This window comes from Epinephelus fuscoguttatus, linkage group LG12 (genome assembly GCF_011397635.1).
Source record: "Epinephelus fuscoguttatus linkage group LG12, E.fuscoguttatus.final_Chr_v1".
NCBI classification, from domain to species: domain Eukaryota; kingdom Metazoa; phylum Chordata; class Actinopteri; order Perciformes; family Serranidae; genus Epinephelus; species Epinephelus fuscoguttatus.
Window position 1 is genome coordinate 89,021 of NC_064763.1, and position 16,171 is coordinate 105,191.

Genomic DNA, 16,171 nt, shown 5'->3' on the forward strand with positions numbered 1-16,171 from the left:
TACTGCTTCGTGCTATATACAGTTATGTACAAGTGACGTGCCAGTGACAGCTAAGTGCTTTTAACGCTGCAACGGTTATCGGCTACAGACAAAAAGCTCACCGCTCGTAGCGGCAGGATACAAACAACAATTCAACAGTTCAGCTAAGGCTCACCGCTCTCCAGTCAGAAAACACAAAAGATACAATTTTACGAAGGCACAGGCAGGTTTGGCGTCGGGACGAGGAGGCACGCTGCTGTCAAACGACCCCCGGATTTTGACAGAGATTGCTAAGCCCCCGCAACAGCCAGTCAGCAGCAGCCATGACCAGCCAGAAGCCACCACTCAGAGAAGCAGTTGGAGGCGGCACCTGGCACAGATCCTCAGAAAAAGAAGAGGTCTTACTCTCACATAAAAATACAATATACATACAATAAATGTTACAGAAATATAAATGTTACACAATACAGCCGCAGTCGTAACACCCGCGTTGATCTGAAGGTGGTTTCTCAGGCACCAGTCCACAAAGACCTGGTTCAGTTCTCTGTACTCCCTGTCGTCCCCATCTGTGATGAGGCCGACTATGGCAGAGTCCTCGGATAACCTCTGCAGATGACAGGTGGGGGTGCTGTATGAAAAGTCTGCAGTGTAGAGGGTGAAGAGGAACGGTGCCAGCACCGTTCCCTGCAGGGCCCCCGTACTGCAGACAACCAAATCCGATACACAATCCTGGGTCCTGACATACTGCGGCCAGTCCGTGAGGTAGTCCAGGATGTGAGGTGATTAGCCACCCGTGTGCTCCAGTTTTTCCCTCAGAAGCACAGGCTGTATGGTGTTGAAAGCGCTGGAGAAGTCAAAGAACATGATTCTTTCAGAGCTTCCGGGCGTCTCCAGGTGAGAAAGAGCTCCATGCAAGAGGAAGATGATGGCGTCATCCACCCCAAGGTAAGGCTGGTATGCAAACTGCAACAGTCCATTGAAGGCCCTACTGTGGGGCGGAGACGAGACAGGACCAGCCACTCCAGAGTCTTCATGAGGTGGGACGTTAATGGCATCGGTCTGAAGCTGCTGAAGTCCTTGGGGTGCGTAGTCTTGGGCACAGGTACCACACAGGATGTCTTCCACAGCTGTGGTACTTTGCCCAGCCTCAGGCTCAGGTTGAAAATGGTTTCAGCTATTCTGCACAGTTGGTTTGCGCAGGACATCAGGAGCCTTGAGCTGATGCCGTCTGGACCCGCAACCTTCCTAGTCTTTATCCTCCTCAGCTGATCTCTCATCTGACAGGTAGTGACGGGCAAACTGGAGCAGGGAGGGCTGTGTGCTGGGGGGGTGGAGGTGATGAGGTGTGGGGAGGAGTGAGGGGTGGTGAGATGTCCGGGGAGTGGGGGTGGGGGGAGGATTTGCAGCAGTGTGCCAGGAGTGTAGGTGGGGGGGGGTGAAGGTGAGGATGTGGGGGTTTGCGGCAGTGATGTTTGGGCCAGGGGAGGGGCAGACTGATCAAATCTATTGAAGAACAGATTCATCCACTTCTGATCGCCTCTGGCCTGGGAGTCCGGTTGTTTGTGTCCTGAGATGGTTTTCAGACTTCTTCAGACTCCGCTGACATCGCTCTGCTGCAGCTGTTCCTCCATCTTCTTTTTATATCCTTCCTTTCCCTGCCTGATGTTCTCCATAGCTCCTTCTGCATGGCCTTCAGCTCCTCCCTAGTTCCAGAGTTAAAAACTCTCTGCTTCTCCTTCAGGAGAGCTTTTATATCTGGAGTTATCCAGGGTTTGGTGTTGGAGAAGCAGCGTACAGTCCTGGTGGGTATGGTGTGTTCCACACCGAAGTCAATATAATCCGTAATGCATGTCAGTCTGTCAATGTCCTCCCCATGGGAATCGCTGAGAACCTCCCACACAGTGGTCTTGAAGCAGTCCCTCAGGGCCTCCTCGGCCTTTTCAGACCACCTCTTCACAGTGCGGGTGGTTGCTGGTTCCCTCTGCACCAGAGGTTGTAGACAGGCAGAAAATGAACCAGGTTATGATCAGCCTTTCCCAGGGGGAGCAGGGGGGATGAGTGGTATGCCTCTTTGGTGTTGGCATAAAATAAATCCAGTGTTTCATTGTCTCTGGTGTGGCAGGAAACTGGGTGAAGGTGGGCAGGGTGGTGGAAGGAAAGGCGTGGTTGAAGTCCCCAGAGATCAGAAGGAGGGCCTGAGGGTGCTGTGTTTGCAGCCCACTCATAACAGAGTGGAGAATGTCACAAGCAGACTCAGCTTTAGCAGACAGGGGGGTACATACACTGCTACTATTATGACATGAGAAAACTCCCTGGATAGATATGGTCTCATGCCAACAGCCAGCAGCTCAACGTCCCTGCAGCAATGCTGTTCCTTGATAGTGATGTGCCCAGAGTTACACCATCTATCATTCACAAACACAGCCAGCCCTCCTCCTTTCCACTTACCGCTGTCCGCTTTCCTGTCGTGCCTGATGAGCTGGAATCCGTCCAGCGCAGCAATCGTATCTGGTACTTCCACGTTCAGCCATGTCTCTGTAAAGACCAGCACACTGCTCTGCCGGTACTCCCTCTGATGGCGAGTCAGCGCCGACAGCTAGTGATGGCGGAATGAAGCCTCATGAAGCATTTTATTTATTTTCCTAACCCACTAGATGGTTGCTCTTGGTTTAAAGAGAGAGGCTAAAAGAATGGAAATCTGGTGTGTTTTAAACCTTTTGTTGAACAAAAAGCGCCATCCAGTGGGCTCAGAAAATAAAGAAAATGATTAGAGACTTCATTCAGCCATCACTACCGACAGCTCGCCCATCTTGTTGGGGAGCGATGAAGAAAGCGATCTTGGTCCCCATACCAAAACAAAAGTGCTCATTACATCCTCATTACATCTATGATAGACGTAGGCGTTGGCATGGTAACGTTAGATACACGGAAGAGGAGGGTGAATGTAACATTACAAATGCAACCCCGGAGTTTTAAAACTCAATCGGAGTCAGTGATGACTGATGGGTTTTAGAATAAGGTTACAGTGCTAACGTTAGATAGTAGCGTTAACATTACTAGTAAGTGGAAACACACAAGGAAGATAACGTTAATGTTTCAGAGGCTACGCTACAGTAGGCTAACGTTAGCCATTAGCAACTGGATGCTGTGTTGTCATATTTAACATTATGAACTGAACTGAACTTCTTTGTCATTTTTATGCGCAGCACTAAAAAACAAACTGGCATTTCTTATACCCCAAGAGAAAAGAAACAAAACATTTAAAAACAATTTGTGCAACATATAAGAAAGAACATATAGAGCAATATTCAGATGAAAAGGGTCGACATTTCAGTAAAAACTCCACATCCTGAGAGCAGAACTGGGAGATCCTCTTCACATCACAGCACAGCACCACGGAGCTTACCAGATGATGTTGCCTCCCTGTCTGCTCTATGTAGCGTTAGCCTCCTTAGCTCAACACCAGTGTCTTATATGTTACCATTCATCCATGTCTCAGTGAACACAAGGACGCAACAGTCCCTTACTCCTCAGTGAGTGGATCTCCGTTGTCGGATGTAATCCATTTCGTGTCCAGCGAGCGGACTTCCACCAGAAGGCTGCTGGGAACAGCTGGTTTGATGGGGTTAATAGCATTTTAACCTAAACAAAGAAAAGTGTAAAATTTCCAGAAGGGTGAAGCCAGTTTTATATAATGTTAATGTTAACTGAATTAGATGATTGGGAAGAATTGTTTATAAGTCTGAAATTTCTTCACAATTTTTCAAAAACTAAAAAATAATGGGTTTGTCCTACTTATATTTTTGCATTTGCTTCTATATTGTGACACGGGAAATTAGTGTACAAGGTGAGAGGTAAATTGATAATGTGTGTATGCTAACAATGCATTAGCACTAAGCTGCTACAGAAATGTGTGTGACACAAATGTGCTTTTGAGAAATCTGTAATTTCATGTTTAAAGAGCATTTGTTGAAAAAAAAAAAAAAAACTGTAAAATTCTTCTTGTCATTTTTCATCACTTACATTAAATTTGTGATTTTGTCAGTTTCATAAATGATCTATTTTCTTTTGCTTTTTTCTTCCTGTCTTTTAAAGGGCAACTGTGCAGAAAACACGGCCAAGAACAGCAACATCACCAGAGAGGAGCAGGACACCTACGCAATTGGTTCATACAGCCGCAGCAAAGCAGCATATGAGTCTGGCGTGCTCGCAAAGGAGATCGTACCAGTTAGCATTCCCCAGAAAGGTACAGCAAGTTGGTCGGAAGCCAGTGGTGCTGGTTGTTTACTTGAAACAGTACTGGTTATCTGATGTCGTTGTTTTGTAGGCAAACCTGATGCGGTCGTGTCCGAGGATGAGGAGTGGAGGCGGGTTGACTTCAGCAAAGTTCCCAAACTGAAAGCAGTGTTCCAAAAAGAGAATGGTAATGATACAGTGCGATTACATTCATTTATTGATTATTTCATCACCTGAGAAGGTGAATAACACTGAACCAGACTTGTCTAACAAAACAGATTTGTACTCTACGGAACAGTCATGGACATTAATGCTGTTTCCACCATATGCAAAAAAAATAAAATAAATAATAATAATAATAATCTGCTCCTTTCAAATACAATGCATATAAGGATGTGGTTATTTATAACTTATTTGCATTTTTATTTTTTCTGCTACTAGTTTACCTTCCACACTGTAACAACTCATTATACTATTATGCTTCCTAGTCAAGGTGCACTGTTCCAGTGATGTTGCTAGGCACATGTCTTTCATCCCTGATGTATTAAAACCTGAAATGGAAGGACGCAATAACCTCACTATTGATGGGTCCAAGGGATACTTAATATGATAAAACAGTTAAGTGATGACATTTTACATCCCAAAGGTGATTTGTCAGCTTCACTGTGTCATCATAATGTTCTGGTCAGATATTGAATTGGTGACACTAAACTTGGGTGTCTACCTTGAAACTGTGGTAATTGTATAGATCTTCCGTGCTGACAGGGGGAAGATGTGTCAGAAAGTGACTCACTCAAATGACCAGCTGTAGATCCCAGGGTCTCACTATTTTGAAAACCAATCAACATCACTGCTGTTCTGCTGTTCATTAACTTAATGTTATTACATGACCATTTTCACACATATCCTTAACAATTTCAACCATAAGACCATCCTGTTGTAGGCTAAAGTAACTGGATAAGTTGCTAAAATAATAATAGTAATCAGAATGCTTGGTAGAAGAATTGAATGTACATTTTGGTGTTATTGTCACTTACTTTATAGGTACGGTGACAGCAGCCAATGCCAGCACACTGAACGATGGAGCAGCTGCTCTCGTTTTAATGACAGCAGAGGCCGCAAAGAGACTCAGCATCACTCCACTGGCCAGAATTGTCTGTAAGCTTTCCACAAACACACACACACTAAGCTGTGTGTACAAAGCTTAAAGTCTGGGTAAAGTAAAATCAGTGATTTCTTTCTGAACACATTCTGCATGTTAGAAAATACTTGTGAAAACAAGTGCAAAGACTATAAATTGTGTAGAACTGTAAGTTAGACCAGACTGCTTTTTCATCTGTTCTGTGTCCAGAATTTTTTGGGTGGGCCTAAAAGCCTGCTCAGTGACACACTGAAGGTATCCTTAACATAACCCCTTCCCACTACAAAGTACTTTGTTACCACATGACATTACGCTATACGCTCTGTGTTGAATGTCACAGTTATATATATATATATATATATATATATATATATATATGTGTATATATATATATATGTGTATATATATATATATATATATATATGTATATATATATATATATATATATATATATATATATATATATATATATACGTGTGTGTGTGTGTATATATATATATATATATATATATATATATATATATATAAAATATGTGTGTGCGTGTGTATATATGTATGTACAGTACAGGCCAAAGGTTTGGACACACCTTCTCATTCAATGCGTTTTCTTTATTTTCATGACTATTTACATTGTAGATTCTCACTGAAGGCATCAAAACTATGAATGAACACATGTGGAGTTATGTACTTAACAAAAAAGGTGAAATAACTGAAAACATGTTTTATATTCTAGTTTCTTCAAAATAGCCACCCTTTGCTCTGATTACTGCTTTGCGCACTCTTGGCATTCTCTCAATGAGCTTCAAGAGGTAGTCACCTGAAATGGTTTCCACTTCACAGGTGTGCCTTATCAGGGTTAATTAGTGGAATTTCTTGCTTTATCAATGGGGTTGGGACCATAAGTTGTGTTGTGCAGAAGTCAGGTTAATACACAGCCGACAGCCCTATTGGACAACTGTTAAAATTCATATTATGGCAAGAACCAATCAGCTAACTAAAGAAAAACGAGTGGCCATCATTACTTTAAGAAATGAAGGTCCAAAAACTTTAAATGTGTCCCCAAGTGGAGTCGCAAAAACCATCAAGCGCTACAACGAAACTGGCACACATGAGGACCGACCCAGGAAAGGAAGACCAAGAGTCACCTCTGCTTCTGAGGATAAGTTCATCCGAGTCACCAGCCTCAGAAATCGCAAGTTAACAGCAGCTCAGATCAGAGACCAGATGAATGCCACACAGAGTTCTAGCAGCAGACCCATCTCTAGAACAACTGTTAAGAGAAGACTGCGCAAATCAGGCCTTCATGGTCAAATAGCTGCTAGGAAACCACTGCTAAGGAAAGGCAACAAGCAGAAGAGATTTGTTTGGGCCAAGAAACACAAGGAATGGACATTAGACCAGTGGAAATCTGTGCTTTGGTCTGATGAGTCCAAATTTGAGATCTTTGGTTCCAACCGCCGTGTCTTTGTGAGACACAGAAAAGGTGAACGGATGGATTCCACATGCCTGGTTCCCACTGTGAAGCATGGAGGAGGAGGTGTGATGGTGTGGGGGTGTTTTGCTGGTGACACTGTTGGGGATTTATTCAAAATTGAAGACACACTGAACCAGCATGGCTACCACAGCATCCTGCAGCGACATGCCATCCCATCCGGTTTGCGTTTAGTTGGACGATCATTTATTTTTCAACAGGACAATGACCCCAAACACACCTCCAGGCTGTGTAAGGGCTATTTGACCAAGAAGGAGAGTGATGGAGTGCTGCGGCAGATGACCTGGCCTCCACAGTCACCGGACCTGAACCCAATCGAGATGGTTTGGGGTGAGCTGGACCGCAGAGTGAAGGCAAAGGGGCCAACAAGTGCTAAACACCTCTGGGAACTCCTTCAAGACTGTTGGAAAACCATTTCAGGTGACTACCTCTTGAAGCTCATGGAGAGAATGCCAAGAGTGTGCAAAGCAGTAATCAGAGCAAAGGGTGGCTATTTTGAAGAAACTAGAATATAAAACATGTTTTCAGTTATTTCACCTTTTTTTGTTAAGTACATAATTCCACGTGTTCATTCATAGTTTTGATGCCTTCAGTGAGAATCTACAATGTAAATAGTCATGAAAATAAAGAAAACGCATTGAATGAGAAGGTGTGTCCAAACTTTTGGCCTATATATATATATATATATATATATATATATATATATATATAGACTCTTGGTCTTCCTTTCCTGGGTCGGTCCTCATGTGTGCCAGTTTCGTTGTAGCGCTTGATGGTTTTTGCAGCTCCACTTGGGGACACATTTAAAGTTTTTGCAATTTTCCGGAGATATGTATGTATATATATATATATATATATATATATATATATATATATATATCTTGGCTTGCTTGTAGAAACCAGTAGAATATTTGTTGGCTAAGTTGGGGTAAAAGCCATCTTCAGGTTAAACTAGAGGAAAAAAAACCTTTCATCCTACACCAGTCTCTCAACAAACTGTGAGCTTTGGACAGAGTGTAAGGTATCCTTTTTCTGTGTGGATTACATTTTGAATAAATTTGATCAATTACAAACACCTGTTTGTATTTAAGTTAAAATAAAACAGGAAACAAACAAATGATCTTATTTTTCATAGATTTTTTTTTTAATTGGAGGATTGATATATTTTCTCCATAGCTTTTGCTGATGCTGCCGTTGCACCCATTGACTTCCCCATTGCTCCTGCGCTTGCTATACCAAAGGTGAGTATGAGCAGGTGATTAGGAGGTGTTTTTGGTCCTGTCCTGGTCCCACACTTGAGCACTTGAGATGCCAAGAGTTAAAAATAACAAGAAACGCACATAGCACACACGTGTTGATAGGTAAAACATATATATATATATATATATATATATATATATAGTACAGGCCAAAAGTTTGGACACACCTTCTCATTCAATGCGTTTTCTTTATTTTCATGACTATTTACATTGTAGATTCTCACTGAAGGCATCAAAACTATGAATGAACACATGTGGAGTTATGTACTTAACAAAAAAAGGTGAAATAACTGAAAACATGTTTTATATTCTAGTTTCTTCAAAATAGCCACCCTTTGCTCTGATTACTGCTTTGCACACTCTTGGCATTCTCTCCATGAGCTTCAAGAGGTAGTCACCTGAAATGGTTTTCCAACAGTCTTGAAGGAGTTCCCAGAGGTGTTTAGCACTTGTTGGCCCCTTTGCCTTCACTCTGCAGTCCAGCTCACCCCAAACCATCTCGATTGGGTTCAGGTCCGGTGACTGTGGATGCCAGGTCATCTGCCGCAGCACTCCATCACTCTCCTTCTTGGTCAAATAGCCCTTACACAGCCTGGAGGTGTGTTTGGGGTCATTGTCCTGTTGAAAAATAAATGATCGTCCAACTAAACGCAAACCGGATGGGATGGCATGTCGCTGCAGGATGCTGTGGTAGCCATGCTGGTTCAGTGTGCCTTCAATTTTGAATAAATCCCCAACAGTGTCACCAGCAAAACACCCCCACACCATCACACCTCCTCCTCCATGCTTCACAGTGGGAACCAGGCATGTGGAATCCATCCGTTCACCTGTTCTGCCTCACAAAGACACGGCGGTTGGAACCAAAGATCTCAAATTTGGACTCATCAGACCAAAGCACAGATTTCCACTGGTCTAATGTCCATTCCTTGTGTTTCTATATATATATATATATATATATATATATATATATATATACATATATATATATATATATACATATACATATATATATATATATACATATACATATATATATATATACATATATATATATACATATATATATATATGTATATATATATATACAGTACAGGCCAAAAGTTTGGACACACCTTCTCATTCAATGCGTTTTCTTTATTTTCATGACTATTTACATTGTAGATTCTCACTGAAGGCATCAAAACTATGAATGAACACGTGTGGAGTTATGTACTTAACAAAAAAAGGTGAAATAACTGAAAACATGTTTTATATTCTAGTTTCTTCAAAATAGCCACCCTTTGCTCTGATTACTGCTTTGCACACTCTTGGCATTCTCTCCATGAGCTTCAAGAGGTAGTCACCTGAAATGGTTTCCACTTCACAGGTGTGCCTTATCAGGGTTAATTAGTGAAATTTCTTGCTTTATCAATGGGGTTGGGACCATCAGTTGTGTTGTGCAGAAGTCAGGTTAATACACAGCCGACAGCCCTATTGGACAACTGTTAAAATTCATATTATGGCAAGAACCAATCAGCTAACTAAAGAAAAACGAGTGGCCATCATTACTTTAAGAAATGAAGGTCAGTCAGTCTGGAAAATTGCAAAAACTTTAAATGTGTCCCCAAGTGGAGTCGCAAAAACCATCAAGCGCTACAACGAAACCGGCACACATGAGGACCGACCCAGGAAAGGAAGACCAAGAGTCACCTCTGCTTCTGAGGATAAGTTCATCCGAGTCACCAGCCTCAGAAATCGCAAGTTAACAGCAGCTCAGATCAGAGACCAGATGAATGCCACACAGAGTTCTAGCAGCAGACCCATCTCTAGAACAACTGTTAAGAGGAGACTGCGCGAATCAGGCCTTCATGGTCAAATAGCTGCTAGGAAACCACTGCTAAGGAGAGGCAACAAGCAGAAGAGATTTGTTTGGGCCAAGAAACACAAGGAATGGACATTAGACCAGTGGAAATCTGTGCTTTGGTCTGATGAGTCCAAATTTGAGATCTTTGGTTCCAACTGCCGTGTCTTTGTGAGACGCAGAAAAGGTGAACGGATGGATTCCACATGCCTGGTTCCCACTGTGAAGCATGGAGGAGGAGGTGTGATGGTGTGGGGGTATTTTGCTGGTGACACTGTTGGGGATTTATTCAAAATTGAAGGCACACTGAACCAGCATGGCTACCACAGCATCCTGCAGCGGCATGCCATCCCATCCGGTTTGCGTTTAGTTGGACGATCATTTATTTTTCAACAGGACAATGACCCCAAACACACCTCCAGGCTGTGTAAGGGCTATTTGACCAAGAAGGAGAGTGATGGAGTGCTGCGGCAGATGACCTGGCCTCCACAGTCACCGGACCTGAACCCAATCGAGATGGTTTGGGGTGAGCTGGACCGCAGAGTGAAGGCAAAGGGGCCAACAAGTGCTAAACACCTCTGGGAACTCCTTCAAGACTGTTGGAAAACCATTTCAGGTGACTACCTCTTGAAGCTCATGGAGAGAATGCCAAGAGTGTGCAAAGCAGTAATCAGAGCAAAGGGTGGCTATTTTGAAGAAACTAGAATATAAAACATGTTTTCAGTTATTTCACCTTTTTTGTTAAGTACATAACTCCACATGTGTTCATTCATAGTTTTGATGCCTTCAGTGAGAATCTACAATGTAAATAGTCATGAAAATAAAGAAAACGCATTGAATGAGAAGGTGTGTCCAAACTTTTGGCCTGTACTGTATATATATATATATATGTATATGTGTATATATATATATATATATATATATATATACATATATATATGAATAAAAGCATAATTGTAAGGCTACGAAAACCAAACGAATTTTATTTTATAGCGATAACTACTGAAAATTGACAATTAAATGCAATTTTAAAATTGAATTGTTTGCCAGCCCTAATTGCACACTCAACTTGTTTATGGACACCAACACCTCCGCATGCGTGCATGTGTGTCAGGTTCTGGATGCAGCTGGGCTGAAGAAGGATGACATCACCATGTGGGAGATCAATGAGGCCTTCAGTGTGGTGGTGCTAGCTAACATCAAGATGTTGGACATCGACCCTGCAAAAGTCAACGTCAATGGGGGAGCTGTGTCACTGGGACACCCCATTGGGTAAGTAGCTGAGAAGGGACGAGCACAGACTGGTTGGGTAGTGTTTTAGAATAGATATGGGATATGTGTGTGTGTATATACATATATATGTGTGTGTGTGTGTGTGTGTATTTTTTATATATATATAAAATTAACTTTTTTTTTCTCTTTCTCCTCATCAGGATGTCTGGGGCGAGAATCGTGGGTCACATGGTTCACAACCTGAAGTCAGGCCAATATGGGCTGGCAGGCATCTGCAATGGAGGTGGTGGAGCTTCTTCTATTCTGATCCAGAAATTATAGGACAAATTTATATATCAAGAATCTTCTCTCTCCTTGATACACTCTGTGTTAGACTTTGTGTTCACTACCAGTTGACTCCAAATGGTTGATGTTAATGTAAATTCCCTTTCACTGTCAATAATTCTTCTTCTTTTACAACTTTAATGCTAGTGGCCTTACTCAAACAGCAAAATAGGACTGCACAAACATGACATCATGAATCAAGTGTTTAAAACACTCCTTTGTTTGATAAAACATACTGTGCAAAACAAAGATCAGTATTTAACTGTAAAATGAAAGCAAAATAAATAGTTTTTGGAACCACTGTTCTCTTGACCTTATTGACCTTCTGTGACTTGAAGTTTGACCTACGATAACTGAAGTTTCACAATGGTCACATTGTTTGGGTTTTAATATTTTTACGCTTAATCTAAAAACTTACACTACAAATATAGCAGCAAGCAGCAGATACCGGGGTTCAAGCCAGCATGGAAATTTAATACTTGAGAGCTGTGTAGAATGAAAAACTTTGACAGTTCAGGGCACCTGCATTAAAGATTACCAACAGGTTTTTGGACAATCAGACAGATGCTCATCCATTTATGTCCAAGTCTTTATTGTGCCACGCTATGCTTTGGAAGTACTATTACTTCCTATTGGTCAAATGCAGAAAAATTTTGGGGACATGCTTTAATGGCTTAATTTAAAAAATCCACCAAGTTTGGTGATGTTTGAAGAAACCCTCCATTGATTTTTGGCCAAATTTTGCGAAAGGCCTTTGCACTTGTTTGGAACTTGCGGCGCCCCCTATTGACCAATTTTAAAATGATATGTGTTTCATAATTATTATTTGATGTACCCTTGAAGTTTTGTAATGATTGTACAATCAATTTCTGATTTTTAGTCTGATTTGTGTTATTGCAAGCCCATTTTTTTGTATTTGTGGTGCCCCCTAGTGGTCAATTTGAATGAAACGTTCAGGATATGTGCCTCGTACCTCTTAAGACATTGTTTGCAAGGTTTGTGATGATTGGCCCATACGTTGTGGAGTCATTTTGCTGGGCCACGCCCCCTTAAAAGTTCATCAGTCAGTATCTTTTAGCTCCGTCCATAGGGACTTGGGTTGGGAACTGGAGGGTCACCGGTTCAAGTCCCCTTTCAAGTCCCAAGTGCACATTCAAAAGAGTTCACGTTGCAAGAGGAGATTGTTTATGTTGCCACCCCTCCGTGGGAGCTGTACGTGTTCAATGCCTGTGTATCTCAGGGAGGCAACATTATGTTTCTTTCTTTCTTACGATTCTTGGAGGCTGATTGAATTGTCCATGGAGTGCAACTCATGGTGAATTTCAAATGAGTGTGCTGTGTATTGCTGTGTATTCATGAATACACGTGTGTACACGTGTATACATTCATTCATGGTGGAGCAATACACGTGTATTCATGAATACACAGCACACTCATTTGAAATTCACCATGAGCTCGGACAGACTTAAAATGAACTACACATGTTTATACATGACTCAGGTGACTTCAGACTTAACTCCAGACTGTCTGACCTGTGGACACCTTTCTGTGTGTCTGGATGTATTGCTTGTTTCATTTAAGGTAATCAACACATCAGATCTGTGTCATGTAATCACTGCAGCTGCTTGTCATGTGACCATAATTGCAACATGTGATAAGCTATATTTAAGATGGCCTCTCACAGTATTTGTTTGTCTGACGAAGAGCACACAGCTTGAAACGTATGTCACAGTGCAATAAATTATATTGTGTTCTGCGAAGAGTCCTGCAGTGTTGCGAGTCATTCACCCTTCTTTCATCTACGACTGTCGACTCAGCACCTGCCCTCCCACGGTGAGATGTGTGTGCCTTTGGTTTGATTTTGCAGATATCCTCACCAATAAAATGATTAATTGTTGGAATACACATACAAGGAGGTGTATTTAGCATAGCACACAATTAGTGGTTATTAGGTGTCATGTATGACCTTCCCAAATAACATTCCCAGTTAACTGGATCAATAACTCCAGTTTATATTAATGAATGAAAACAGGAAGAGGAAACCACAATATTCTTTGACCTCATTTTGTGTGTGTGTGTGTGTGTGTGTGTGTGTGTGTGTGTGTGTGTGTGTGTGTGTGTGAGTGTGTGAATTGATTAATACATTTCATCACAGTCATGCTTACAGTGTGAATTAAAATCACTTACTCCTCTAGTTTCTTAATTTCCGAGTCCTGTTTCCTTAAGTTTTTTTTTTTTGGTCTATCAAGCTCCATGTCCTGCAGCTTTCTCTTTTCATACTGGAGCTTCCCATCTGCCAGCCCTATCAGCTTCTGTGGATGACTTGCATATAACTGTCTGACAGTTTGTGAATTCTGTAAAACACATATATATTAGCAACAGCAATTGTGGACACCATGGAGATGACAACAGCCTTGCTGAGGAAGGTGAAGGTGATGGACTGGCCAAGTATGTATCCAGCCCTAAACTCACCTGTGCACCTGTGGGGCATCCTCAAGCTGAAGGTGGGGTAGCGCAAGGTGTCTTCACATCCATCTGCTCCATGATGTCATCATGGAGGAGTGGGAGAGGATTCCTGAAGCAACCTGTGAGCTCTAGTGAATTCCATGCCCGAAAGGGTTAAGGCAGTGCTAGATAATAATGGTTGGCACACAAAATATTGACACTTTAGGCACAATTTGGACATGTTCACTGTGGGGTGTACTCACTTATGTTGCCAGCTGTTTAGATGTTGATGGCTGTGCTTTGTGTAATTTTCAGAGGAAGGTAAATCTATACTACTGTACACTGACTACTTTAAGTCATATCAAAGTGTTGTTGGGAAGAGGAGGAGCTAAATATGATCATTGGCAATAATTCATAATTATTAATATTAATTATGGATTATTAAAATATTTGATTAATTAATTAATTATTACATAAGCATAATAATCAAATTAGCTTACAGCGGGGCACCACCGGGAAAACCCGGACCAATGATCAGACGTAAATTCAGTCTCAAGAGTGTTCACTTAGGAAGCTAATTCTAGGGAGATATCAGCAACTATAAGATGAACAGGAAGGAGTGGAGCTCAGGCACTGACTTTGTCAACCAGCTTCATCACAGTATACAATGAAAAACCAAAGCAACCTCTCTTTGCAGTACAACAGGGTTTATTCACACTGATGACATTAATTTACAACCAACATCAACATTGCTCTATAAACCCTATCAACTATAAAACATTACTGAATCAACCAGCAAGCATCAAGAAGTGTGTGTGTGTGTGTGTGTGTGTGTGTGTGTGTGTGTGTGTGTGTGTGTGAGCGTGTGCGTGTGTATGGGAGAAAGTGGGTGAGTGAGCGAGGATGTGTGGGTGTGTGTGTGTATGTGTATGTATGTCTGAGCGAGTGGGTGTGTGAGAGAGAGAGGCGTGTGAGCGTAGCAAGATGGCGGCTGTGACGCTGCAAGCTACGTCACGCAATGGCGGCTCGCCAAGAAAGCACGCGACTCAGAAAAAGGGGGGGAGCCGGTAGAGAGGGAAGTTCAAATTGCTCGGCTCCAAGTGTAGGTTAGTGGAAGAGAGGAAGAGAAAAAGGGAAGCACTCAGAAGTGTGGTCACGCAGGCGGTATTGAGATGCAGTAACCCGTCTGTGTTACGCAGAGACGCGCTCGGCTCAGCTGGTGAGCGGCGTGAATCTGGACATTGAACCAACACAGCCCATTGATCAATCTCGCGCGGGCAACACAATAGCGGTTCGACGAGGTCGGATCACCGACATTACAAGCAGACACAAACGGGCAGGAGAATAACAGACAGCAGCAACACAGGCAATATTTTTACAATATCAATGCAGCCAAAATCGGACGCGGCGGTCCGTATCAACAAGCCCTTACAAAACTTAAAAAGAAAACACACACTAACTAATATCTGCCCAGAGCTAAAGCCTCTTACTGTTGCAGAAGGTGGAGTGATGTGTCGGTCGTTCCTTGTGCGTCCTTTGTTATGGCAGAGGTGAAGTGGTTAGCGGCTCATAGCGGCTAACGGGTCCTCGGCGAGGGGGCAAGTCTCTGGCGAGGCGAGTTAATTCCGGCTCGTAGCGGGGAATCACTCGGGGAAAAGAAGGGGGTCCTTTCCTTCTTCTTGAAGCAGGCAGTCCTCGTTATCTACCAAACTTCGCATCCGCGGGCATCCGGGTGAGAGGGTCAATCCGTGGTCTCGTACCGGGCTACTCTGTGTTCCTCGGCGCACAGAGTGAGGGAGAGGAGAGGAGATCAGCTCGACCAGCGAGGGAAATCTGTAGGCCTAAAACGCGTCTAACTGTGCACAGTAATAACTTTTCCTAAAGCGTTCGCCACGTGGGACGAGTTGCTAAGCTTTAGGAACAGTTGCGGGTACTTCTATTAGCTATGAGGATCACAGCCAGAAGCGTTTCCCTCAGGTACGCTTTGTGATGATATACCCCGGCGTGACGTCATCGGTGCGGGGTTGGCCATGGCGGATTTCACCCAATGGGAGCTGTGTATTTCAAGGGACCTCTGCTGGTCAGCTGGGGTGCTGTGTTGGGGTTTGAATCGGCTGATTCACACAGAGAAAGGGGGTTGACTGATTCCTTTGTTCTTTTGGGCACCAACATGTGGTCTCAGGCTTTGATTGTTACATGTAGGCCCAAAAGCTTATGGATAA

At 42.7% G+C, this 16,171-nt stretch overlaps 1 protein-coding gene across 2 annotated transcripts in view; it reads left to right on the top strand.

Moving 5' to 3' along the window:
• acat1 (acetyl-CoA acetyltransferase 1) overlaps positions 1-11,801 on the top strand; it is a 47,558-nt gene extending 35,757 nt beyond the window's left edge. For both annotated transcript variants that reach the window (XM_049591562.1, XM_049591563.1), the window contains 6 exons: positions 4,075-4,225; positions 4,307-4,402; positions 5,260-5,373; positions 8,025-8,089; positions 11,062-11,219; positions 11,381-11,801. In XM_049591562.1, coding sequence (XP_049447519.1) covers positions 4,075-4,225; positions 4,307-4,402; positions 5,260-5,373; positions 8,025-8,089; positions 11,062-11,219; positions 11,381-11,501 — 705 coding nt within the window. In that variant the 3' untranslated portion in view covers positions 11,502-11,801. The remainder of the gene's footprint in view (positions 1-4,074; positions 4,226-4,306; positions 4,403-5,259; positions 5,374-8,024; positions 8,090-11,061; positions 11,220-11,380) is intronic.
• Positions 11,802-16,171: the final 4,370 nt, after the last annotated feature.